This window comes from Gopherus evgoodei, chromosome 13, assembly GCF_007399415.2.
Source record: "Gopherus evgoodei ecotype Sinaloan lineage chromosome 13, rGopEvg1_v1.p, whole genome shotgun sequence".
NCBI classification, from domain to species: Eukaryota; Metazoa; Chordata; order Testudines; family Testudinidae; genus Gopherus; species Gopherus evgoodei.
This window is the reverse complement of record NC_044334.1, coordinates 32,048,693-32,073,004: the sequence shown is the minus strand read 5'-3', so window position 1 is coordinate 32,073,004 and position 24,312 is coordinate 32,048,693. Positions and strand designations below refer to the sequence as shown.

At 48.4% G+C, this 24,312-nt stretch overlaps 1 protein-coding gene across 1 annotated transcript; it reads left to right on the top strand.

Annotated features, from left to right (window-relative positions):
- The first annotated feature begins 270 nt into the window (after positions 1-270).
- Positions 271-5,919, top strand: LOC115661202 (leukemia inhibitory factor-like). The gene is made up of 3 exons (XM_030583509.1): positions 271-289; positions 4,194-4,372; positions 5,482-5,919. Exons 1-3 carry the CDS (start codon positions 271-273, stop codon positions 5,917-5,919), a joined length of 636 nt encoding a protein of 211 aa, XP_030439369.1.
- The last annotated feature ends 18,393 nt before the right edge of the window (positions 5,920-24,312 follow it).

Sequence of the window (24,312 nt, the reverse complement as noted above, 5' to 3'; positions counted from 1 at the left end):
TTCCAGAATGAAGTATTCAGTAAAACCACAGCATGATGACCTCAACATTATCACAAAAAGTTACTTAGAAATAACCATTCACTGTTTCCAAACCGATCGCTACTTCCTGATTGTTAGTTTGAATGAATCTGCCTAACTTTCCCCCCCCTCCACCTCTTTCTTACAGACTGTATATAAACCAGTGAAATCCCCCAGTATGAACATGAATTTCTGAAAACTCCTTCTGTCAACATCAATCTCTCTTAAGTTGCTCCTGGGATACAGCTCAAAATGAAGTTCATTCCAGCAGGTAAAACCATCTTTGTCAATCCTATTTGACTTTTTTTTTTTAACTTGGCTGATTTTGAAGCAATCAGTCACACCTTTTGTCTGAGGCTCTTCTGTCTGGCGCAAAGAGAAACCCTTAAGAAACTTTTTCCCTAGTCTTAGCATCTCTGAGAATTGGCAGTAAAAAGCAAACATGCCTCTCTGGCATATTTCCACAAACATCTGGAAATTTATACCACTTTAAATCTTCCAAAGGGTTTTTGAATTCTTTTGGGTCTCTCGCTGCTGAGAAACACTGATAACTCTTGTTTAATTAGATTTTTGAAAAAATCAGAGAAATAAGGAAGTTGTCAATTGCAATATGTTTTTGGATTGAAAAGATCAGAGTAGAGCTTATCTAAAGGATAGGCACTGAAGCCATAATGTTGTTCTCGTGGCCTGGGTACAAGTCATGTCTATGTGAAATGTTGTAGGGTAGACTGCGCTATGCAAACTAGTGCAATAGGGAGAAAAGAGTTTTAAGGGTTTTAAGCAGAGCAGGCAGCATGGCCCACTGGCTGGTGCACTTGGCTGTGAATCAGGAGCGCTGGCTTCTGGTCCCAGCCCTGCCACTGGCCTCATGAGTGCCCTTGGACAAATCACTGTGCCTAAGTTTCCCTCTCTGTGAAATGGGGATAATGGTAGTGAGTGCTGCCTTAAAGCACATCGAGATCTAATGAGAATGAAGCTACAGAAGAGTAAGGTATTACTGAGACCCTGGACTAGAGAAGCTGAATGAGATTGCAAAATAATATTAATTTAGTGGTGAATGTCACAAGCCACCTCAGCACTGCTGGGCTCTCTGACAGTCCCAGAGCTGAAATATGCATGGGAGAAAACTGCATAGTCCTGGCCCACATCAGACCATGCTCCTCCCTACTGAGAGTTTAATTACGTCAAGGAGGGCATTGGCTGTGTCCTTTGCTCTCCATCCTCCTTTGCTTTTCCTGAAAATGCCCTTTCCCAAACATGAGCACTGCTATGTGCGTGATTGCAACACAGAAGGGAAGTCCTGTCAGTTGCAATGTACAAATTAGGGCACGGATGCTGCTGCAGCGAGTGTAAATAAAGTAATTATCGTATGACTTGTGACCTGCAGCGATTCCAAGATCCTGACAAGTGTGGACAACTTCAGAGTTTGTCAGATCCCAAGAACTATGTGTTTTTTCAGCAGCTGCATTGTGACATTGCTTGTTGAGCTGGCTGTCTCTAGGTCCAATCAGCAGAGGTTGAGTTGAGTATGTTCTACTTTGCACAGGATCAGGCCCTCAAGATACTATGCTCCCTAGAGCGGAATAGTGTAATTTTTCTCCCTTGCTGTGCAGTTTATAGTACGGAACTGCGGGGGTCATGACCACAAGTTCTAGCTGTCCAGATCTGTACAGTATTTTCAACTCTGCCACTCTGTGACTCAGTTTTCCCATCTGTAAAATGGGGATGACAAGGTTTACCTGTCTTTGTAAAGGGCTTTGGGATCCTTGGATGAAAAGCACCATGTAAATGCCAAGGATTATTATTCATAATAATAATTCATAACAGCACCATTACCACTATGTGATACTATTCCCAAACGGCAGCATATTAATCTCTGGGCACTATGGGAGAACAAGAGAACAAGCAGGAACGTCCAGGGGTTGAAACAGAGAGGGAAAGGATACACAGTTCATCTTTCATAACATCATTTGACCTGCTCTGTTCCTCTGTGACACATGGCTTTGGTCACCTGGCAGCCTGTCCCGCTTGTGGCTGTGCTGAATTTGGTGCTGGTATCCCAGGCAGTGAGGGTGTGTGTGGGGTGATAGTTGGAGTTTCAGCCCAAAGGCAATGGGTTATCCAAAATTATCCTGAAACCCCCTCCCCGGCTTCAACCTGGCAATATCATCAGATGCAAGATTAGGCTTCTGCTATTATTAGCTATTCATATTACAGTTGGGCCTACAATAATGAGATATTACACCCGAGACCAGGGCTCCATTGTGCTAGTCTCTGTCCCAAAGACCTCACAGTCTAAACAGACAAGAGGGACAGAGGAAACTGAGGCACGGAGAATAACAGTGACTTACCCTAGGTCACCCTGAGGCAGAGGTAGGTTTAGAAACCAGGGGTGAGATCCTGGGGACATCAATGACAAAACCCCTGTTGATGTCCCTAGGGCCAGGCTGGCACCCCGGTTTCCAATCCCGCTAGACAACACTGACTCCTGTGAGTGCAACTGGGAGCCTGGGATTTTGACACATGACGGCAGGCATTAATGCCTTCCTGCATCCACTCCCATGATGGGGCTGCCTCTCATGCAAGATGGCTAACCTGCGAGGGAGAGGTGGGATCTTTGCCTATGGGGCCACACCAGAGGAGGGGAACCCGAATCAGTGCACAGTGAGAGACAGGTCAGCAGGCGGTGATGCAGCCCATAGCTGATTGTGGATCACCAGCAGGCCACCTCCCAGGTGGGGAGGATCAGGAACTCAGGGGAAGACAAGAGCTCACCTTGATGTGGAGAGGGGTAGAAAGAAGACTCTGCTTGAAGAATAAGAGCACAGTTTCTTTAAATGTGTAGCAGGCAGCCAGGCTGGGGCAGATCTCAGGCAGAAACTCTACAGTGAATCAGAGAAAGAGAGAAGCTTTAGGGATAATATCAACCTCCTAAGTCTCCTTGTTCAGTTTTAGAAGAGAACAGTTGGTTCTGTGATTCTTTACTATTGTCTTATGACAGGTGCTGGGGAAAATCACTACCCCACTCAGACTGAGCCTGGTTGGCTGGCCGGCCCCAGTTCTGCACATATTAGCAGTTTCTCCTACTAGGCAGACAAACCAGCATTTGTTCAAGAATGCTTACTGGTCTGGGGGGGTTCTTTAATAACTCTTAGCATGAGTAGACGGCAAAGCTGATAATATCATTATCCCCACTTCATAGAAGGGGAAATTGAGAAACTTGTCCATAGCCACCCAATAGGTAAGGGTTGGAGCTAGGAATAGAACTCATGTATCCTGAGTCCTATGCCACAGTGCTAGCTACTAGACCACCCTGCCTTTGAGATGACCCCCTTGGAGACACCTCAGTTGGCCACTATTGAAACTTTGATCGGTGTCAACAGCACGAGCCCGGAGAATGGGCACAAAACCCACACCCAGCCCTACTCCCTGCTTTGCATGCTTGACTAAATCTGACAGGTAGTCACAGACAGTTGTGCAACCTGAGAACACAAAAAGCTCCCAAAGAAAAGAAAAACCCAGGGGAATTCCTGCTCCATTGCAGGGCAGTGCTGAGCCAGGGGACAGTGCTCAGGGGGTGCTGGAGGATGCAGATAGCAGAGCACTGGGGGTTGGGGAGACATGGGGAAATGGGAATTTTCTCCTTAGCTACATTGGTAGAAGTGAGAGGAGAATATGGCCCTTAGGACAAACTCCAGCCCCTATCTACAGGAGCTACAGTGGATAAGTGGGCATGGGGGAGCAAAGGGAAACTGGATGAGAGTGGGATGGTTTAGGGCAAGTAGGATGTTGCCTCTACTTTATCAAAAAGCAGCCCATGTGCCTCAGTCCTGGTGCTAGCTGGCCTGGGGGATGGAAATGTTCTTGGTCCCAGAGATCAGCCGCTCCAGCCCAGGCAATAGCGGGTTCCCTTCCCAGTGATCTGACCCCTAGAGAGATCCTGCCCGGAGGCAATGGGGGAGAGTCTCTTTTGATCCTTCTTTCCCTCCAGCACTGGCAAGATCAGGAGCTATTAGTGACTGAGGCTGTCCAGTCCCAGTAACACTGGAAGCTTTCCTGGGGGAGATCTCAGAGCTCTCATCTGGCTGGGTGGGCACTGCACTCTGAAGTGAATGGCTCTGATGGCTGGTTCCCCGTGGCATCATCTCACCGCTCCCACTTTTCTCTGTGCACAGGTGTTGTCCCCTTGCTGTTGATGATCCACTGCAGATTGATGGTTGGCATGCCACTGCAAGTGAACCTCCCCAGCTCCATGTGTGAAAACACGCACGTGTGCAAACCCAACGTGGCCGAGCAGACCCGGAAGCTAGTGGTGCTGCTCAATGCGACGGCTCAGGATCTCTTCAGCATCTATGTAAGTTCCTATTGGAGCCTCAGCTCCTCCTAAATTAAAATTGTGTGAGCTACACAGGCAGGAGACAGGCCTGTCCTATTTGGCCAGCTAAGCTGCGCGTCCCCAAGGACATTGCATCGGGCAAGCGGAACATGCTTATTGCTAGAACCCCATGGGAAGAGTTTACATAAAACTAGCAGGTGTTTGCTTGACCTGTGCAGGATCTCGGGGATGAGCCATGGATGTCAGCTGGGGATGGGGGTGCTCAGCACCTCTGAAAATCAGACCCTGTCCCAGATTTTCCCATCACAAATATAGGACGGGCAATGGAGTGCTTGCCTGCAGGGAGGAGTGGGGATTAGTGGGCTAGATTTTCAGGAGTGGAGTGATGAGTTTAGATGCCAGCCTCAGCTGGGGAAAGCCATTGGTAGGTCACCTTCCAGCCCTTGGGGGGTTACATTTCTATCACCCCTCCCACTGCACAGTTCGGCACAACTAATGCTCCTGCTGTCCCTGTCCCAGCTGTGGACGGAGCAGGAAGGACTGCGAAGCAGGACCAAAGTGCACTGGTATGTGAGTTATTGGTGCAGTCGAGGGATGGCAGAGAAGAAGGACGACCCAGTGGATTGGGCGTGAGCCCAGACTTAGGAGACCTGCACACTAATGCCTGTTCCCCGCAGCTGGCCCGCGTGACCTTGGGCAAAGGGCTCCAGCCTGGGTTTTCCACCCGCATGACAGCCGGGTATTAGCCCCGTAAATCCTTTGCAGACTGCCAGATGCTCAGGTGCTTTGGCCCGGGGGGACAGAGAAGAACCTCGCAAGAGGTGCCTCCACTCTTACAGGAGTTCAACAGTCCTGAGTCAGGCCCTTGTTTACTGAGGTTTCGGAGCCTTTCGGGCACAACTGGGCCAAGTTTTCAAGCATTTGTGCACAGCTAGGAGGGCTAGAAACCTCGTTTAATGACAGCTGAGATTCTCGCAGGGCTCCAGGGGCAGGGCTTTAAAACTTACCCTGCAGCACGAGACGTGTGATAAAACAGTGAGCCGGGGAGGGCTAAGGTGGGGTAGTGTGTGCGAGGGGCTGTGTGACTGAGGTTCCCTAGTCATTTTTCCCCCTCCTGCCTCCCCCAGCTGGACCGCCAAGGTGACCCATTCAGCAGCCACCTGGATGAACTCTGCAATGCCAACGGAACCAACTTCCCTGACTTCCACGTGAACCGAACCAGCCGTACGAAGGAGATCATGGTGGCCTTATACAAGGTCTTTGCCTTCCTGAACGCCTCACTGGGCAACATCACCAGGGACCAGGAGGAGCTTAACCCCACGGCCAAGGAGCTACTGGAGCGGCTCCACAACACCACCAAGACCACGCGGGGCCTGATCTCCAACCTGACCTGCCTGCTGTGCACCGACTACAAGGTCTCCCAGGTGGACGTTACCTACGGCAAGAGCAGTAAGGGCATGAACGTCTTCAAGAAGAAGCAGCAGGGCTGCCAGGTGCTGAGGAGGTACGTGCAGGTCGTCTCCCAGGCGGCACAGGTCCTGCTACCTCACCTCTCACAGGCATGAGCTGCCAGACAAACGGACCCTGCCACTCCCCCAGGGCCTGCTGAGCCTGACTGTGGAGGGATCAGTGCAGCATGGCTGAGGTGAGCGGGGAACTGAGTCGGGGGCATCTGAGAGGGCATATGACAACCAGCTACAGACTTCGGAGGGCAAGGAGGTGTGATTGCCCTTTTCTCAGCTCTCTTGGTTTGGAAAGCCCCTGACCTTTAAGACACTCAGCTTTCAGGGAATTCATCCATCCAGTGGGGCTGCAGTGGCTCCCTGGCGTGGGACTGGCTCCTCCTTGACAACTGCCTCCATCAAGCCCTCTGTGCTTGCCCAGGGCACCTCTGGACTCTTCCTTCACGGGTGGTCTATTATTAATAAGCCTTGTTTGCTTCCTATTTATTATCTCCCCCCAATCCCTTTTGTAATATTGCTCCCCCAGTGCCGTTATTTATTTGAATGTTAATGAGGGTGAGTTCTATCATGTTTGTCTGGTATTTTAATTGTGTCTTTATGACACTGTTCACTGCCCAAGTGCCTTAGGGAAAGGGCGCGTTATAAATTACCTGAATTATCAGTCTGTGGGAGGCCAAATGGGCTGGCATTGAGACAAAGGACGGTTTGGGCAGAAGACCAAGGAATGATGGCCTAGCACTGAGATGTGCCAGGCTGCAGAGGAGTCGGGCAATGGCCCTCGTGGATGCACCATTGCTTGGGTTGCTGAAAAGCAGGCTGGGGAAAGCACGAGGGAAGGAATCTGCCCTAGCCCCAGCGAGGTGGATTAGGTAGCTCGTGTCCATCTCTGGGCCACCCTTTCCTCTGACTTCAAGGGAGAAATGAGTGGAGAGTTTGGTCCTTTGATTCTAGGAGGTTCTGCACTCCAGCTGGGAGTTGGGGTTCACTGCTTCTTCTTTGTCCCTCTCCAGCCTCCTCTGCACTTGGGGCCTTTTTTAATCTTGATTAGAAACAAAGCTTTGGAACCGCTGGAGCACCAGGCCTGTCGCAGGAGTCCAGGTGCTCTGTGAGACACACCTCACTTACAGTATTAAATCACCAGTGGCAGGGATTTAAGAACAGGGTCTGCTCAGCTGAGTCCAGGTGCTGCAGTAATGGCCACCCTACGAGGAGCTTAACCCCACGGTTTCCACTCCAGACTAGAACCTGACTCTTTGGAGAGTGTCCCATGGGTTGGGCAAACTGGCATGTCCCTCTGTGAATCTGACCTGAGGTCACACAGACGCTGCAAAGTCCACACATTCAGGGCTGGTATTAGGGGGTAGCAAGCAGGGCATTGCCCGGGGCCCTAAGCCACAGGGGGCCCCACATGGTGGGGCTCGGGCTTCACCTTTCGCAATGTTGCAGAAATCCAGTGTGTGAGCAGTAAGGGAGGTGGGGTGCGAGCCCACTCCTTAGTTTCTGTCCTGGGCCCCAGCGAGTCTAATGCTATCCCTGCACACATTGTCTTTGTGAACGCCAGTGTGGGACTCGGCCTTGCTCAGAGTTAACTGAGGAGAATGTCTCAGAGAGCAGGTCCAAAGCCCACTGAAATTAGGGTGACCAGATGTCCCGATTTTATACGGACAGTCCAGATTTTGGGGTCTTTTTCTAATATAGGATCCTATTACCCCCCACCCCCATCCCGATTTTTCACACTTGCTGTCTGGTCACCCTAATTGAAATCCATAGGAATCTTTAATGACTTCAGTTCAGGCCAGGAGACTGAGATTTTCCGGGTTGCCTAAAGACTATGGACACCCAATGAACAGCTTTGATAATCCCATCCTGGCCTCTCCGGTCACACAGGCTCCCCCTTCCACCCACTCGGAAAGGGAACACCCCTCAGATCTCTCTCTCTCTCCTCGCTCCCCCTTGTGCACTATGTGCCACATGGCGAATGCCATCTTGCAGGCTACTGGATTCCTTCCTGGCTCATTTTCAAAGTGGCAGCCTTTCTATCATGGGGCTGAACCGTTTGGGGGCAGGCCTTGAGGTGCTTTAAATCCAGTGAATGAGCTTTCTCACAAAATTTCACTTAAAACAGAAACCAAAACTCCCTATCAAACTCAATACCAACTTCCACCATGGCAGATGCTTGGTTTTTGAGATGCTTTTCCTCTTTGTGGAGGAAGAGGGTCTGTTTCTAAAGAAAGATATCAAAAGATGGGTTACTGGAAAACCAGAACCATTTAGCTCATTTTCCCCATCACACTCCTCCAAAAACAGTGTCTGGGATCAGATAAAATGAGACCTGGATTTGAACTACCAGGATCTTGACAAAACTTTTCAAAATCTACAGCAGCCCTAGTTTTGACCATCTCTATAAGATACTCTGAGAGCATCCAGAAGGAGCTAAAGGACGCAGTTGACCTGTGTGATCTTCAGCTGAAGATTGGGTGTCCTTTTAAAAGATCTCCTGTAGTTCAACCTCAAGTAATTGTGATCAATGCTGAATGAATCAGCTGGCCTGTGTTAGGCAGGAGGTCAGATTAGATGATCATAACAGTCTCTTCTAGCCTTAAAATTGGACGGAAACATTGCACTACCTGAGCAATCTTGTAAACTCCCATCCATTTGTATTTCCTTGTTGTTACTTGCACACCGTATTAAGGCACTTGTCAGGTGAGTGAAAGGTGTGGTTACTCTGAAACAGACATGCTTTCTCTTCTGCACTGGCATCTTCCACGCAGCTGGCTCTGCAAACCTGACTATTTACCATGCATCACCTGGACTGTTAAACCGGAATGATGAGAAAGGCACTCAAATTGAAGGGCAGTTGCAAGGGGTGGATGATTTAGTTGGAGATTGGTCCTGCTTTGAGCAGGGGATTGGACTAGATACCTCCTGAGGTCCCTTCCAACCCTGACAGTCTATGATTCTATGTGGGGGAGGGGGGTGTTGAAGTGCTGGTTGGCCAGCTACTATTTTGGATCATTCTCCCCAAACCCCAAGCAGCTGGGGATAGAACCCATAGTTTAAAAGGCTCAGATATCACTGATTTTGTTAAATCTTCACTTACGTTTTCAGTGACTTAACCCCTGTAGTGAGGAAAAGGGCTTTTCTCATCACGAAGGCAAAAAGGGGCTCAGGACCCCCTGAATGTAAGTAACAGTCCTTAGAAAGGGCTCTGTGTCACGTCTGTATGAGTGATCGCAATGTCTCAAGGGGAAGACAATAGTGCTGGTTCTCTCCAGACAGCCGGGCTCTGGTGCCCTTATTGCAAGCACCTTCCTCCAGCGTGTCAGTGGCCCCCTTGTAGAGATAGGAGCTGACCGGCATGGGTAAATCCGGCAACCTTGGTTCCCCTTTTACTCTAGTGTAAATCAGCATTGGCACCAGTTCAAGCAGGGTAAGTGCGAGGGAACCAGGTCTATTAGCTAACTGGCCCCCAGAGTCTCCCTGAGGCAGACAAGGTTTGTATTCTCATTCACCTCATTTTACAGATGGTGAAACTGAGGCAGCACAATTTCAACCTCTGCTTTTGGGAGTCCAACTTGAGACACCGAGAGCCTGATTTTCAGAGGTACTGGAACACAAGTGCAACTCCAGATGATGTCAGGGGATTTCCACCATCTCTGAAAATCAGGGCTGGGTGCCTCCAGCTGGGCACAAGTATCTTTAATTCTAACTCCCCTCCATCAAAGTGCACTTTAAAGGCTGTATCTCAAGTATTCTTATACTGACAGATGAATTCTGTATCCAGACCACAGAAGTAGCTGTCTAGTCGATTCAGCCCAGGGCTGAGAGTAAAGAGAACCTGAGTTCTAATCCCAGCTCTACTGATCTGCATGACCTAGTTAGTGTAGCTCTGTGGCCTCTGTTTCCCCTGTTCCTTATATCGGTGCAAATCTCAGTTTGCAGCCCTGCAGGGGGCTCAGACTCCACATGGCTTTGCTGTGCCAGGGGCCAGACCTTGCAAGATTGTTGTGAGGCTATTTGACATGAGTGCTAATTACAATAACATGGAAAACTATTTATGTACTCCATGGTGACAGGGTAGTCTGTGTGTGCCACTGTGTCTGTAAAGCCTTATGGAAAAGTATACCCCAGGCCACATGTTTGACAGGACTTTTAATAATAATTAATAATAATAATAATAATATATTGTATGATATTTAAATATTTATTTTTATACTTTTTAGAATGCTTTTTTACAATAAATATTCTGAAATAAATATTCTTTTTTCCCTATGGTTTTCTTAGCACTCCCCTGTTGTGTTACATTTGTTACCTCTGGTCTTCCCTCAAACTGCAGTAATTGTAGAGCTGTGATTGCATCTCCTGCAATGTTGCATTGCAGCAATGCTGGATCAGTTTCTCCAGAAGCTATTTCATTATGATCTCAAGCCAAAGGCCACTGTAGACAATGGGCATCTTTCTAGACTTTGGATCAGGTCCTAGGAATCAGATTTTCAAGTGTTCAGCACCCACATTGGGGCAGAATTTAAAAAGTGCTCAACATGGGGGAATATCCCCATTGCCTGGCCCCTGAATAGGGGCTGTAAACGTTTCACATTCTCCCCCAGATGGGCACATGCTGGGGGCAGGGCAGGGGCTGGAGGGAGCATGCACTACGGTCATTCCTGGCAGTGCCAATGCCCCTAGGTAGCCTGGGGGAGGCTTAGAGCCACTCCAGTTGCCTAAGCAGCTGGAAACCCAAGGGTCTAAGTGTCATAAAGCCACCTTTATCCTCCCTCCCTCCCTTTGGGCTATGAGTCTGGGCTGTGTATCCAAGGGTTGGCAGGATCAGGCCCTGATCAGCTCTTCAGAAATAGGACCATGTGGCTGAAATCACTGGAGGCAGAGCTGAGCTTGGCACAGGAGCTGGCTGTGAGACAGCTGGGCATATGCCACCTCTGCACCACTACATTGGGGGCCATGTCGTCCCTTAGTAAGATTAGAATGGCCGGAGTTGCTACCCTAACCTATGTCCAGTTGCTCATGGTCCAACAGACCCTTCCAACAGCTGGAAATAGCTGGGGAGTAGCTCTGGCCATACCTCCTTCTCTCCAGGACTGCCCCTGTGCCAGAAGCTGCAGCAGTGGGTTGCAGAGTTGCTTGCAACTCTGTGCCTGCCAGAGACTCCTCCTATGCTGGGCAACCCCCCCAGAGGGCATCTAATGGATTAGGGCAGCTTGGCAGCTTCTTTACGCCATCAGAAGCAGCGTAAACATTGTGGGACACCAATGAGAGTCAGTGCGGGAAGCAACTAGCATACTGCTGGCATTCCATAAATAACACTGCTGCCAAAGGATGGCTGCACAGCGGGAGAGACCACAGGTGTTAAAAAGCCCACAGGCCAGCGAGGAGGAACAAACTAAATCAGATAAAAAAATAACCACCTCAAAGACTCCAGCCCTGCCCTTAGAGAGGTTCATAAAAGTCTGGCTAAGCCCAGACCACCTAACTTTCATACAGAACAATGATCCTGTGCTGGCCAATAACATGGGATTGTATCAGTTAACAAGAGGGTGATTATGAGCACACTTGAGCAGTGTGATGAAATCCTCCTCCAGAGCCCATGGGCCTCCAGCCAAGCCTCCCAGGCATGAGACAAAGCGGATGAGCTAAGATCCTGTTTGATCATCCCTTGTCTCGGAGGAGCACAAAATCTCTTTCTCTTAATAACATGCCCCGTCAGGTTGTTCAGCCCAGGCTTTACTAATCACGAGTGCTCAGGCACACCTCTGTAAAGGAGAGACTCTACGGCTGCCATCTGACCCAGAGCAATGCAAAGTTGTTAATGTCATTTATTCTTTGGCAGCCTCTGCAACTTCATCACTGCCCTGTGGCTCTCTTGCTGTTGTCGGAGAGCTGGCTGCTCTGTGTTGCTACCAGTCTCTGTGGGTGGCAAGGAGCAACTCCTCTCTATGCCGGCCACAGCTGGGGATTTTGGGATGCACGGAATTTTGATATTTACAAATTTGCTTTGGTTCCAATTTGAAACCAAAGCAAATTTACCAAAGTTTTCCAGCAAGCTGGAGATCCCCAAAAATGTTGTTTCAAAATAGGGTGACCAGACAGCAAGTGTGAAAAATCAGGACCGGGATGGGAAGTAATAGGAGTCTATACAAGAAAAAGACCCAAAAATTTGGACTGTCCTTATAAAATCGGGACATCTGGTCACCCTATTTCAAAAACACTAAATATGGAGTTCTTGAAACGAAATGTGATACAGACATTCTAGCTAGCAGCCATGAAACTGACAAGCATGTCAATTTCACTTAGCTGCTCTGCTACAGCTGGGGCTTCCTGGGTTGGCAGGCTACCTGCTGGGGCTCCCAAGACTGCTACCAAGTCTCAGAACAGAGCACTTACCACAAGTCCATCCTTCCTCATATAGTAACTAATCCATGGCTATCTAGGAATTTACAAGCATCCTGGGACTTGAGAGACCTGGGCTCAGGACCCTGCTCTGCTGCAGACTTCTGTGCAGTCTCAGGGAAATCACTTACCCTATCTGTGCCTCAGTTTCCTAGCTGTAAAATGAACATAATAACCCTGCCATTGTGCAGGGAGGGGGTTGTAAAGATAGATACATAAAAGATTGTGGGTGCTCAGAGGGACATATAGATAAAAAGAAAGGGGGGGCTACCAAATAGAAACTTACTTTGTATTTGGTTTCACATTTACAAAGAGATGCCCCAGTCCAGGATCTAGACCTAAGCGGCAGTCAGCAGACTGCTCACCACACTTAGCTTCCAAAGGAGAAGTGGTTCAGTTTTCTTGTCTTCCAGCACAAATTTCTGACTTCAATCTTAATGCACAGCAGTGGCCTAGGCAGTCACTGGATCCCTACAGAAATCTGTGCTTCCTAAAGAGCTCAGGCCAGCAGCCTGAACTCAGAATGACTCGCTGGACTCAAGCCCAGGCATATCTGGGCACAGCTCCTCACCCTAGTTTCAGTTCATCATTTTAGAACCACTGAGTCAGCCAAAAGCAGATAGTAACAGTTTATGATCCTACTGAAAGATTAAGCAGCACTAATCAGTGTAGCAAAACTTCCTGGTGCAAAGCAGAAGCAAGAGTCCTGGCCTTCCATGGTCACCCCAGCGACCTGCTCTCTCCTCACACGCTGCAGAGGCAAATGGCAAAGGGATGGCAGAAGGAAATGTCTCCTGCCATGCCACAGGCCAACAATGTTAGGCTAGCTCCACCCCTAATACCCATGGATCCTGGACGTGATCCAAAGGCCTTATAGTCAATGGGAGTCTTTCCACTGATGTCAATGAGTTTTAGATCTGGCTCAGAAAGTCACTTTTGAAATATGAGATTTTCTTCAGGGTTTCACCAAACCTGGGAAATGCTCACCATGGAATAGGCCACTGAGTGGGTCAAAGCATCAGACACAAGTGGAATGACTAAGCCCCAGAAAGAAGGAGTTCCAGTTTAAACAACCAACTTGCCCTTTACAATGGTTAAAGAAACCCCTATAGTCAACAGATGCTGCTAGCTGGAAGTTACCCAGAAGAGAGGAGCAGGAGCTTTTGAAAGATGTGATGTCAGGTCTCTGGTGTCTGCCTGCAGAGGGCAATTATCCACTGGAGCCCCTACCTTACAGTGCCAGCAACTAGCCATTGGAACAACTCACCAAGGGATGTAGCTGATCACTTGCAGTCTTTGCAATGTAATTGGATGCCTTCCGAAAAGACAGGCTGTCTAGCTCAGCCACAAGTTATTGGGCTTGATAATGTCACCTATCTAGTAGGTGACAGAAATTCCCCAAACTACAGGAGTCACTGAGTAAAATTCTCTGGCCTGTGCTATACAGGAAGTCAGGCTAGATGATCCCTTCTGGAGTCACCATCTATAAATCTGAACCTGGGATTCTTCAGGCTTGGGTAGAGTTTTAGGGTCTTTCTTCCAGAAAGCCTGGTTCAAGCCAGAATCTGGCTTAAAAACATGCCTGAGCTCTGGTGAGAATTAGACCTGGAACTGATCTCCATAACTTGGGGCTGTCTTTAAGGGAATTTAAACCAGATCTCTGAATCTAAGCACCCATCCCTGCTGGAAGGTTCTGATTTGAAAGAGATTGTGGATCTGAAATTCACACAGCCAAGGACATGAAAACAAGATCTTACTATTTTAGAAATTCAGCTGTTCCAGAGACATTATTAATTATTATTATTATTATTGAGACCTCCAAATCAGAGATCATGGTCCTCTCCCTGAAGAAAGCGGAGAGCTCTCTCCAGGTGAGAGGGGAGCAGATGCCTCTAGTAGATGAGTTCATGTATCTAGAGGTCTTGTTCACAAGTGATGGCAAGCGGGAGCATGAGATAACTGGTGGATTGGGGTGGCAGCAGCAGTGATGCGGGTGCTGTATCAGTCTGTGGTGGAGAAGCGGAAGCTGAGTTCTTGGATGGAGCTCTCGGTTTACAGGTCGCTTTATGTCCCCATCCTCACCTATGGTCATGAACTTTGGGTAATGACCAAAAGGACAAGATGGTGGGTATGAGTGGTGGAAATGAGGTTTCTCTGCAGGGTGGCTGGACTTGCTCTCTGACACAGGGTGAGGAACTCAGCTATTTGGGAGGGCTCGGAGTAGAGCTGCTACTCCTCCTGATTGAGAGGAGCCAGCTGAGGTGGTTCAGGCACCTGATAAGGATGCTCCCTGGGAGACTTCTGTTGGAATTGTACCGGGCACATCTCACTGGATGTAGGCCCCAGGCCAACCGAGGACTCCTGAAGGGATTATAACTCCTGTCTGGCCTGGGAATGCTGGGGAATCCCCCAGGAGGAGCTGGAATCTCTTTGCGGAGAAAAAGGAGGTCTGGACCTCCCTACTCTCCATGCTGCCACCATGACCCTCACCAGGAAAAGCAGCATAAAGGGAAAAGAAGAAGAAGATTATTATAGAGACAAGATGGCTGAGGCAATATCTTTTATTGGACCAGTTTCAGGTCAGATCTGAAGAAGAGTCTGTGTAGCTTGAAAGCTCGTCTCTCTCATCAACGGAAGTTGGTCCAATAAAAGACATTACCTCCCCTACCTTGTGTCTCTAATATCCCGGGACAGCATGGCTACAACACCACCACATATGTATCTTTCTAGAGATACTCTAGAGACCTTTCTAGAGACCCCAACCACATTGGTGAACACACATATAGTGAAAGACGGGCCTCGCCCCATAGGACTTAAGTAAAGACAAGACGTAACCAGCAAGACAAACAAATAAATGGACCTGAGGAGGAAGTGAGGGCAGAGCCCCAGTAATTCAGCAGGTTTTACTTAGACTAACTACATCTTATTTAGTCTATCACAAAGAAGGGGATAGAAGAACATCAAGAGTTGAAGGGAAATATAGAAAACATGGGCTGGATTCTGCCCTTGTACAGGGGTTAATCAGGAATAATTCCATCAAAGGTAAAGACAGATGTAACACTCATTGTGAGATTGGAAAGAAGCCCTTTGGACTCATCCGAGATTGGAGCACAAAGCTTTCACGAGCGAGTGTTTAGACTCTTGGTAACTGAGACAGCCCTCAAACCAATGACAGCAAGCAGCAGTGGGTAACACTCAGCGAGAGTGCTGAAAACAGAGAGGGACCTTTCCATAGAGATGACCTAAGGGCCTGGAAGGCTCAGAGGGCCGGACGTGAGTTATAGAGCCTGTCATTGTTGTGTCATCTTAGAACTGGCGAAGGGTGAGGCTCTCACAGCACTTTGTGACCCCTTTGAAAGGGAACATCTACACGTCAAAAACAACCCTGCAAAAACCTGACAGCGAGTCTCTGAGCCTGGGGATGCAGACCCGGGCTCACGCTGCAGCATTGCAAATAGCAGTGGAGACGCTCCAGCTTGGGCTGGAGTTTGGGCTCCGAAACGCACCCACACCCCTGGGCTCCAAAGGCTGAGCTCTGCCCGACACCGGAACGTCTCTATAGCTCTTTTTAGAGCTGCAGCATCAGCCCCATGAGCCTGAGCCATAGGCCCAGCATTGGCCACGGATGTCATAGGCCGGGGGAGGCTGTGCCTCCCCAAACAGCCTGGCGTGGCCCTGCCCGTGTTCTGCCCCCTGCAGTTCCCAGCGCTCTTCCATGGCCCAGGCTGGCTGGGGCAGGCTGGCCCGCCGCTAGGACTCGGTGTGGCTGGTGCTGGGGTCTGGGCTCAGCTGCCTGCCCAGTTCTCAGACCATATCACCTGGCTGCCCAATGCTCCAGGGCTGGAGGCTCTGGGGCTCCAGGGCTGGTACGTTTGCAGGGGGAGGGGGCAGGGGCCATGGTGGTGGTGTCTGGACTCCTGTGGGGGAGGGAGAGGGGCAGGGGCCAGGGCAGAAGGGCAGGGGCCAGGGGCTAGCCTCCCTCAATGTCCGGGTTCACAGTGGCCGCCCATGAGGGCCAGGTTCTGAGACTTGCTGCCAGGGGTTTTTTGACCTGTCACTGTACCTTACAGGCTTAAGTCCAACTCCTGGTAGGCAGATGCCCACATTCCACCTGACATTAAATTGATCCTGTTGCTAGTTTCACAGGGGAGATCTAGGAATGAATGCGTCCTAGAGACTCAGCAATCAGACGCTTTGGTGCTGGGTGCTGAATACAAACCCAGACAGACAGAACTCACCTCCAGGCCCTACAGGTCATGGCCCCAGGTTAGGGTTGAGGCCGATTGTTGCATCAGTGAAGGAGAAAAGGATTTCCAGTGGTATCAATTCAGCTATTTTTTGGCGGGAGGGAGAGATTCCACTCCCAGTTTCTGTGCCCTGCCCCACTGGGAACCCTGTCCTGTCCCTACTCATGCCCCCTCTCCTGCTGCAGGGACACCAGGTGTCCCTCTGCTGGGGAGTCTCCCCTCTCTTCCCCACATAGTGCATGGAGGTGCTGCCAGGAGGAGCTGGGTTCTCGGCAGACTCTCCTGCACTCTGCTGCACAGGAAGACTTCCTGTGTGTTAATTACAGCTTCATTTGGCCCAGGCTCCAGACACCCTTTCCTCTGGGCAGAGGGGCAGCCCGCAAATTTGAGTGCTGCTGCACCCTGTGCACCAGGTCACAATGCCACTTGCTGACATTTGGCCTGGCCGCCCCCCGTCTGTACGGAGGGGCAGCTAGGTCACATTCCAGTGGCACTGTGACCCTGCAGCCGGACCCATGTTCCAGACCACTCCAGCAGTGGCTGCAAATAAAAGTGTTCGGGCCATGGGCCTCCTGGCTCTGTTGCCTGTGAAACTTTGAGCAACTGCAAAAACCTGGGGGGTAGGGGGGCATTCACCCTCCTGTCTGCTACCTTTCACCATCACAAAAGTTCACTCCTCCTTAAAAAGGCAATCAAAAGTGTGTGTGAGGTTGGGGGCAAATGGGGCCAACTCTGGGAACAGAACATTCTGCTTTGTCTTATACCCTGAGTCAGCTATAATATCCTACTTTATCAGCAGCAGCAGCGCCACAATCAGATAAAGTATCTGATCAGAGCATGCAGTTATCTTGGCCTTGGCTGAAAACAGAAAATGCAGAAACTTCTGCTCCTGTGTCTGTGGCTTTTTGCCTCTGATGGGGCAGCATTAATAAGAACCTACTCTGCAAAGAAGCTCTCAGCTATGCTGCATTTGAAGAGCAGGCCTTAGGAAGAGCAGAAGAGATCCAGAATGATCAAACGCACAGCAATAGCCCCAACTTCTCATTAACAATGTCTCAGGCTTTTACCAGTAGAACTCAAAGTACTTCACCAAGGAGATCAATTTTGTTATCTCAATTTACAGATGGGGAAACTGAGGCACAGAGAAGCAACGTGACTGGCCTAAGGTCACCCAGCAGGTCATTGGCTGAGCTGAGAATAGAATTAAAGTCTCCCGAGTCCCAGTCCACTCTAGCTACTATGCCACACTGAAACCTCACACAATTTTCTTTGGCATAAAATCTTTCTTAAAAACTATAGCCCAAAATGCACCACACAGTTAAATGAAACAGTTACAAAGTTGGAACGGCTCACTGTGTACAGTTAATCAAGCTTAAGGCTGTGCAAGCCCTTTGTAGGGCTTTAAATGTGACTTACAAGGGAGAAAATAATGGTGTTTTATCCTATTTTTCTTCCACATCATGGTGAAAGAAGGCCTGAATTAGTTTTTTTTTTCTTCTTGGTTTTTACCTTAAAAATCTCTGGAATTTCTAGTCTAATTTTCTCTGTTTTTGCTGGAGGTCTCTGTGGATAACTAGAGAACTTGAGTGGGTGCTTTCTCAGGGCAAAGATACGGAATCTTTCACTGAGTTCTTTTCTCCCAGCTGTTTGCCAGGTGTATGAGTTAAAAAGTGTTAACAAAAACCAAAACAAACAGAAAACAATTGTAAACAGTCTGATACTAAGGCCCATATCTTCTAGGTGCCTAAATTCATGGGACCAAGGATATGAGCCCAAAACTCTTCCCCCTCCCAATGAAGGAGGAGGGATAGCTCAGTGGTTTGAGCAATGGCCTGCTAAATTCATAGCTAAGAGTTCAATCCTTGAGGGGACCACTTAGGGATCTGGGGCAAAAATCAGTACTCAGTCCTGCTAGTGAAGGCAGGGAGCTGGACTCAATGACCTTTCAAGGTCCCTTCCAGTTCTAGGAGATTGGTATATCGCCAATTATTATTTTAACCAAGTTTAACTTCACTGGTGATTGTTAGGGCCGGCTCCAGGCACCAGCGCAGGAAGCAGGTGCTTGGGGCGGCCAATGGAAAGGGGCGGCATGGCCGGGTCTTCAGCAGTGGGTCCCTCAGTCCTTCCCAGAGGGAAGGACTGGCCGCCGAATTGCTGCCGAAGCATGAAGCAGGGTGGTAGAGCTGCCGCCGAAGTGCTGCTGATCATGGCTTCATATATATATATATTTTTTCCCCTGCCGCTTGGGGCGGCAAAAAAGCTGGAGCCAGCCCTGGTGATTGTGGTATCATAATCCCTACTGATTTTCCATCCTTCCATAGAATCTGTCAAGAGAAAGCAGGAAGAGACAAGATCTGAACTGATACTAGCAAAAACAATGAGAAGTCCTTGTGGCACCTTAGAGACTAATACATTTATTTGAGCATAAGCTTTCATAGGCTAAAACCCACATCAGATGCATGAAGTGAAAAATACAGTAAGTGGTATATATATATGAAAAGATGGGAGTTGCCTTACAAAAAGTAATTTTCCTCTGCTGATACGCACCCCTTCTTGTCAACTGTTGGAAAAGGGCAATGTCCACCTTGATTGCACTGGCCTCGTTAGCACTACAAAAGTAATCAAGTGTTGAGAATAGGCCACTTCCACCTTAATTGAGTTGGCCTCATTAGCACTGACCCCCCACTTGGTAAGGCAACTCCCATCTTTTCATATATATACCACTTACTGTATTTTTCACTCCATGCATCTGATGAAGTGGGTTTTAGCCCACGAAAGCTTATGCCCCAAAGAATTTGTTAGTCTCTAAAGTGCCACAAGGACTCCTCGTTGTTTTTGTGATACAGACTAACATGGCTACCACTCTGAACTGATATTGTGACAAAACAAAATCAAACAACCAAAGCCAACTTTCCAGACCTTCTGTATCAATCATAAAGAAGCAAAGGAAGAGGGGTGATAAAAATGACGAGTCATTTCAGAAGAGGTTTGAAAACAGCAGAAAGTTAGTACGCTTGAGAGCAGATGCCAATGTGATGACAGTGTGAAAGATCAGTGCTAGACCAGTGAAAGGGGAGTAAAGTAAAAATATGGACTTGATTCAACTCTTACTTACTCAAGTGTAAATGAGGAGTAATCCCACCATTGTCAAATTTACATCGGTGCAGCCCTTTGTGTGGACTTGTCTATTCTGGTTTAAGGGCAATGTGATCAGGTTTGCCTCTGCAGTGCCCCCTTGTGACCCATAAATATTTTAAAATATAAATAAACAATTTGAGATATACCTATCTCATAGAGCTGGAAGGGACCTTGAAAGGTTATTGAGTCCAGCCCCCTACTTTCACTAGCATGACCAAGTACTGATTTTGCCCCAGATGACCACTCAAGGATTGAACTCATAGCCCTGGGTTTAGCAAGCCAATGCTCAAACCACTGAGCTGTCCCTCCCCCATGATATGACTCACCCTACCACAGGTCTCTGCTGGTAGGTTGCTGTTGCTGGCAAGGTCCAATGCAGTAATGTTTGAGCCCTCCAGCCCAGCCCGCCAGCCTTATCCCTTCTGGAGTATTAATGTCCACAGAAATGAGGACAAACCACCCTTTGAACAGGATCTCCTAAGGAATCTTTGGCAGGACACCCTCTCCAGCAGGGCTTTACAGAACTAGTACTTTGACTGGCTGCCATGGTCTGGTCAACCCCTTCCCCAGGAGGCTTGTCTACCCAGCAAACTGTCACAGCCTCTGTGCAAACAGGCTTCTGCACATCAGAGAAGCAGAACTATGTTCTTGTCCCTGCTCCACCCTGAACTGGGTTAGATCTCATCCTTAGATTCCCTCTCCATGTCTGAGCTTTCCTTCAGGTGTACTGGGGTGGGGCCATTTGGGTCCACAGGCTCTCATTAACCCTCTCCTTGTCAGCATAGGGGCCCGACTGCCCAATCACATATTTAAGTTTAGCTTAAACGTGTTCCCAGTGGATTTAAGTTAAACTGAACTAAGTCTGGTTTTAGGGAAATTAGAGCATCCACACAGCCCCTTGCATTGGTTTCATTACGCTGGTTTTAAACACACATTTGTGGTTAAGCTGGCACCACTGTCATGTAGGCAAATGTTTTGCATAATTTTCTAGCCCTAGCAAGGAACACAGCCAGAAAATTAGCTGGGAAGGTGAAGGCTTCAAGAGCAAGAAAGAAAGTGGGGGTGAGAAATCTCTTCCTAGAGACAAGGGCAATGAAAGAGTCTTGACCAAGATCTAATCTCCCTTTGGCATTTTTCATATCATTTCACTTCTGCAAAGTTTCCATCTGCCTTTGCTGTGATCACTGAAGCTGATACACAAAGTTTGCAGCTGAGTGGCACATAAAGGGTAGTGATGGAGGAACCCGCTGTTGGACTTCCATCTCCCTTTGAACCAGACTGGGACTTTTAAGCAGGAGGAAGAGTTCACCTGGTACAAAGACTGGCTTTCGTCTATGAGGCAGGACCCAGGTTCCCTCCTCACAACCTGTCAACTCCTTACCCTGTAGATTTCCCATTCCATGCTACTGGCTCAGAGCTTCATTGCAAACCAAGTGCAAGACCTTGTCTGCACTAACGAATAGAAATGTTTGTAGTTGAACCAAACTGGTTTAAGCACAAATAGTCAAGTGCATTCACACTAGCCATGCTGAATCAGTGTCAATTTTGACCTTTGCCACAACGGTGGTATCCAGAACCGCTTCAGATGCAATTTGGGTGCCTGTCCCACAAGTTTCCCAGCCAATCTCCCAGAAGCAATGCATTGTGGGAGATTTCAAAAAGCCACTGGTGTGCCTGGAGAGGACTATTTGAACCATATCAGCTTGTCTGTGTCTGCACTAGCTCTACATTAGTTCAGACTGAAGCAGCTCAGCTTTAACTAGCTGCTGAAAGGTGGCCTGCTCTAGACAATTACTGGATCTTTCGACATATATTTGTGGGTATGTAAAATGTTCTAGGGGCTTTAACGGGATTCATTTTTTTAGGGTAGACCAGGCCCAAGGGTCAGACCCTTAATTCCCACTAGCAAAATCCTATTCAGTTATTTTCATAATAGAAAAAGTTCTTTTCTCAAAGATTTTTTTGTTACATTTGGCCCAGATGGTTTTTTCTGCTCAGTTCCTAGGCTGCTGTTTCTACAGGACAGCATGTGACTAATGAATACAATACGTGACCATCTAGGAGCAAGACAAGGCCATGCTGGGAGCAGAGACGAAGCAGGGATTGGGCCAAATCCATCCTTCTCTTGACTTCACCAGAGTTACACCCAAGGTGAATTTGGCCCAGTGTTTCCCTCCAGAAGGAGATATTATTGCAGATACTGTGGGGCACCCCGCCCTGTTAGAGATGAAACCGTAGAACTCTCTGGGCTTCAGGCTGCATTAGGGCACCAAGCCATTTACAATGTAAGGAGGTTTGGACTGTTCATTTCCTTGCCTGGATGTTCTGCCAGCCCTGCACTCAGAACATGACGACACAAATCCAGAGGCCATCTGGAAACTGGGCCAGTCCCCAGTGTAAATCAGAGCAGCCTCAGAGCTGTTCTAATTTACTCCAGCTGCCAATGGCCCTCAAGGGGTCGCTCTGGTAGCTGGGGATCAGCGGGGAACAGGGACAGCCTGGGCTTACCCTGCACTGGAGACAAGAGGGGTAAAAAACAATAACAGAAAATGCGGAAATGGCAGAAGTGCTAAATGACTTTTTTGTTTCAGTTTTCACTAAAAAGGTTAGTAGCGATAGAAACATAGACTATCAGGGTTGGAAGGGACCTCAGGAGGTATCTAGTCCAAACCACTGCTCAAAGCAGGACCAACCCCCAACTAAATCATCCCAGCCAGGGCTTTGTCAAGCAGGGATTTAAAAATCTCTAAGGAAGGAGATTCCACCACCTCCCTAGGTAACCCATTCCAGTGCTTCACCACCCTCCTAGTGAAAAAGTTTTTCCTAATATCCAATCTAGACCTCCCCCACTGCAACTTGAGACCATTACTGCTTGTTCTGTCATCTGCTACCACTGAGAACAGTCTAGATCCATCCTCTTTGGAACCCCCTTTCAGATAGTTGAAAGTAGCTATCAAGTCCCACCTCATCCTTCTCATCTGCAGACTAAACAATCCTAGTTCCCTCAGCCTCTCCTCATAAGTCATGTGCTCCAGTCTCCTACTTATTTTTGTTGCCTTCCACTGGACTCTTACTAATTTTTCCACATCCTTCTTGTAGTGTGGGGCCCAAAACTGGACACAGTACTCCAGATGAGGCCCCACCAATGTTGAAGAGAGGGGAATGATCACGTCCCTCGATCTGCTGGCAATGCCCCTACTTATACAGCCCAAAATGCCATTAGCCTTCTTGGCAACAAGGGCACACTGTCGACTCATATCCAGCTTCTCGTCCACTGTAACCCCTAGGTCCTTTTCTGCAGAACTGATGCTTAGCCACTCAGTTCCTAGTCTGTAGCAGTACATGGGATTCTTCCGTCTTTAGTGCAGGACTCTGCACCTGTCCTTGTTGAACCTCATCAGATTTCTTTTGGCTCAATCCTCCAATTTGTCTAGGTCCCTCTGTATCCTATCCCTACCCTCCAGCGTATCTATCACTCCTTCCAGTTTAGTGTCATCTGCAAACTTGTTGAGGGTGCAATCCACGCCATCGTCCAGACCATTAATGAAGATATTGAACAGAACCAGCCCCAGGACCGACCCTGGGGGCACTCCACTAGAAATGGGCTGCCAACTAGACATGGAGCCGTTGATCACTACCTGTTGAGCCCAACGATCTAGCCAGCTTTCTATCCACCTTATAGTTCATTCATCCAGCCCATACTTCTTTAACTTGCCGGCAGGAATACTATGAGAGACCGTATCAAAAGCTTTGCTAAAGTCAAGGAATAACACATCCACTGCTTTCCCCTCATCCACAGACCCAGTTATCTCCTCATAGAAGGCAATTAGGTTAGTCAGGCATGACTTGCCCTTGGTGAATCCATGTTGACTGTTCTGATCGCTTTTCTCTCCTCTAAGTGCTTCAGAATTGATTCCTTGAGGACCTGCTCCATGATTTTTCCAGGGACTGAGGTGAGGCTGACTGTCCTGCAGTTCCCCGGATCCTCCTTCTTCCCTTTTTTAAAGATAGGCACTACATTAGCCTTTTTCCAGTCATCCAGGCCCTCACCTCATCACCATGAGTTTTCAAAGATAATGGCCAATAGCTCTGCGATCACATCTACCAACTCCTTTAGCACCCTCAGATGCAGCGCATCCAGCCCCATGGACTTGCGCTCATCTAGCTTTTCTAAATAGTCACAAACCACTTCTTTCTCCACAGAGAGCTGCTCACCTCCTCCCCATGCTGTGCTGCCCAGTGCAGCCGTCTGGGAGCTGACCTTGTTCATCAAGACAGAAGCAAAGAAAGCATTGAGTACGTTAGCTTTTTCCACATCCTCTATCACTAGGTTGCCTCCTTCATTCAGTAAGGGGCCCACACTTTCCTTGACTTTCTTCTTGTTGCTAACATACCTGAAGAAACCCTTCTTGTTACTCTTAACATCTCTTGCTAGTTGCAACTCCAAGTGTGATTTGGCCTTCCTGATTTCACTTCTGCATGCCTGAACAATATTTTTATATTCCTCCTTGGTCATTTTTCCAATCTTTCACTTCTTGTAAGCTTTTCTTTTGTGTTTAAGATCAGCAAGGATTTCACTGTTAAGCCAAGTTGGTCACTTGCCATATTTATTATTCTTTCTACATATTGGGATGGTTTGTTCCTGCAACCTCAATAAGGATTCTTTAAAATACAGCCAGCTCTCCTTGACTCCTTTCTCCCTCAT